The sequence below is a fragment of the Theobroma umbraticum genome, unplaced genomic scaffold (genome assembly GCF_002168275.2).
Source record: "Theobroma umbraticum cultivar Fairchild unplaced genomic scaffold, ASM216827v3 scaffold_130.0, whole genome shotgun sequence".
NCBI classification, from domain to species: Eukaryota; Viridiplantae; Streptophyta; class Magnoliopsida; order Malvales; family Malvaceae; genus Theobroma; species Theobroma umbraticum.
Genome location: NW_018397264.1, coordinates 4265213 through 4265751, shown reverse-complemented (window position 1 = coordinate 4265751; position 539 = coordinate 4265213). Strand labels below are relative to the sequence as shown.

Here is a 539-nt window from a genome sequence, read left to right as displayed (position 1 = left end):
CACTAGCTCTCCACACCATCTAAACTGTGAGTATCTCTGCCCAAATACAATGGCTGCCTCTAGTAGATTCCTTCTATTTACAGCATTGCTCTTCTTCCTCTTCGCCTCTCCATCCCTTCAAGCTTCCTTTAGGCCTAAAGCATTGGTTCTTCCGGTCTCAAAAGACGCTTCAACTAACCAATACGTGACCCAGATCAAGCAAAGAACCCCTTTAGTGCCTGTAAAGTTGACCCTTGATCTTGGTGGTGAATTTCTCTGGGTTGATTGTGATCGGGGTTATGTCTCATCTTCCTACATGCCTGCTCGTTGCAACTCTGCACAATGCTCCTTGGCTAGGTCCAAGTCTTGTGGAAGTTGTTTCGATGGCCCCAAGCCAGGCTGCAACAATAACACTTGCGGTCTCCTCCCAGCCAACACTGTCACCCGCACTGCCACAAGTGGTGAGGTTGCCCAAGATGTTGTGTCAGTCCAATGTACCAATGGAAAAAATCCTGGGCAAGTTGTTTCTGTGCCTAAGTTTCTCTTCACTTGTGGGTCTA

At 47.9% G+C, this 539-nt stretch overlaps 1 protein-coding gene across 1 annotated transcript in view; it reads left to right on the top strand.

Moving 5' to 3' along the window:
- LOC110421464 (putative aspartic proteinase GIP2) overlaps positions 1–539 on the top strand; it is a 2198-nt gene continuing 1659 nt past the window's right edge. The window contains exon 1 of the mRNA XM_021435065.1: positions 1–534. Within this exon, the coding sequence (XP_021290740.1) occupies positions 50–534 (485 nt within the window). The 5' untranslated portion in view covers positions 1–49. The remainder of the gene's footprint in view (positions 535–539) is intronic.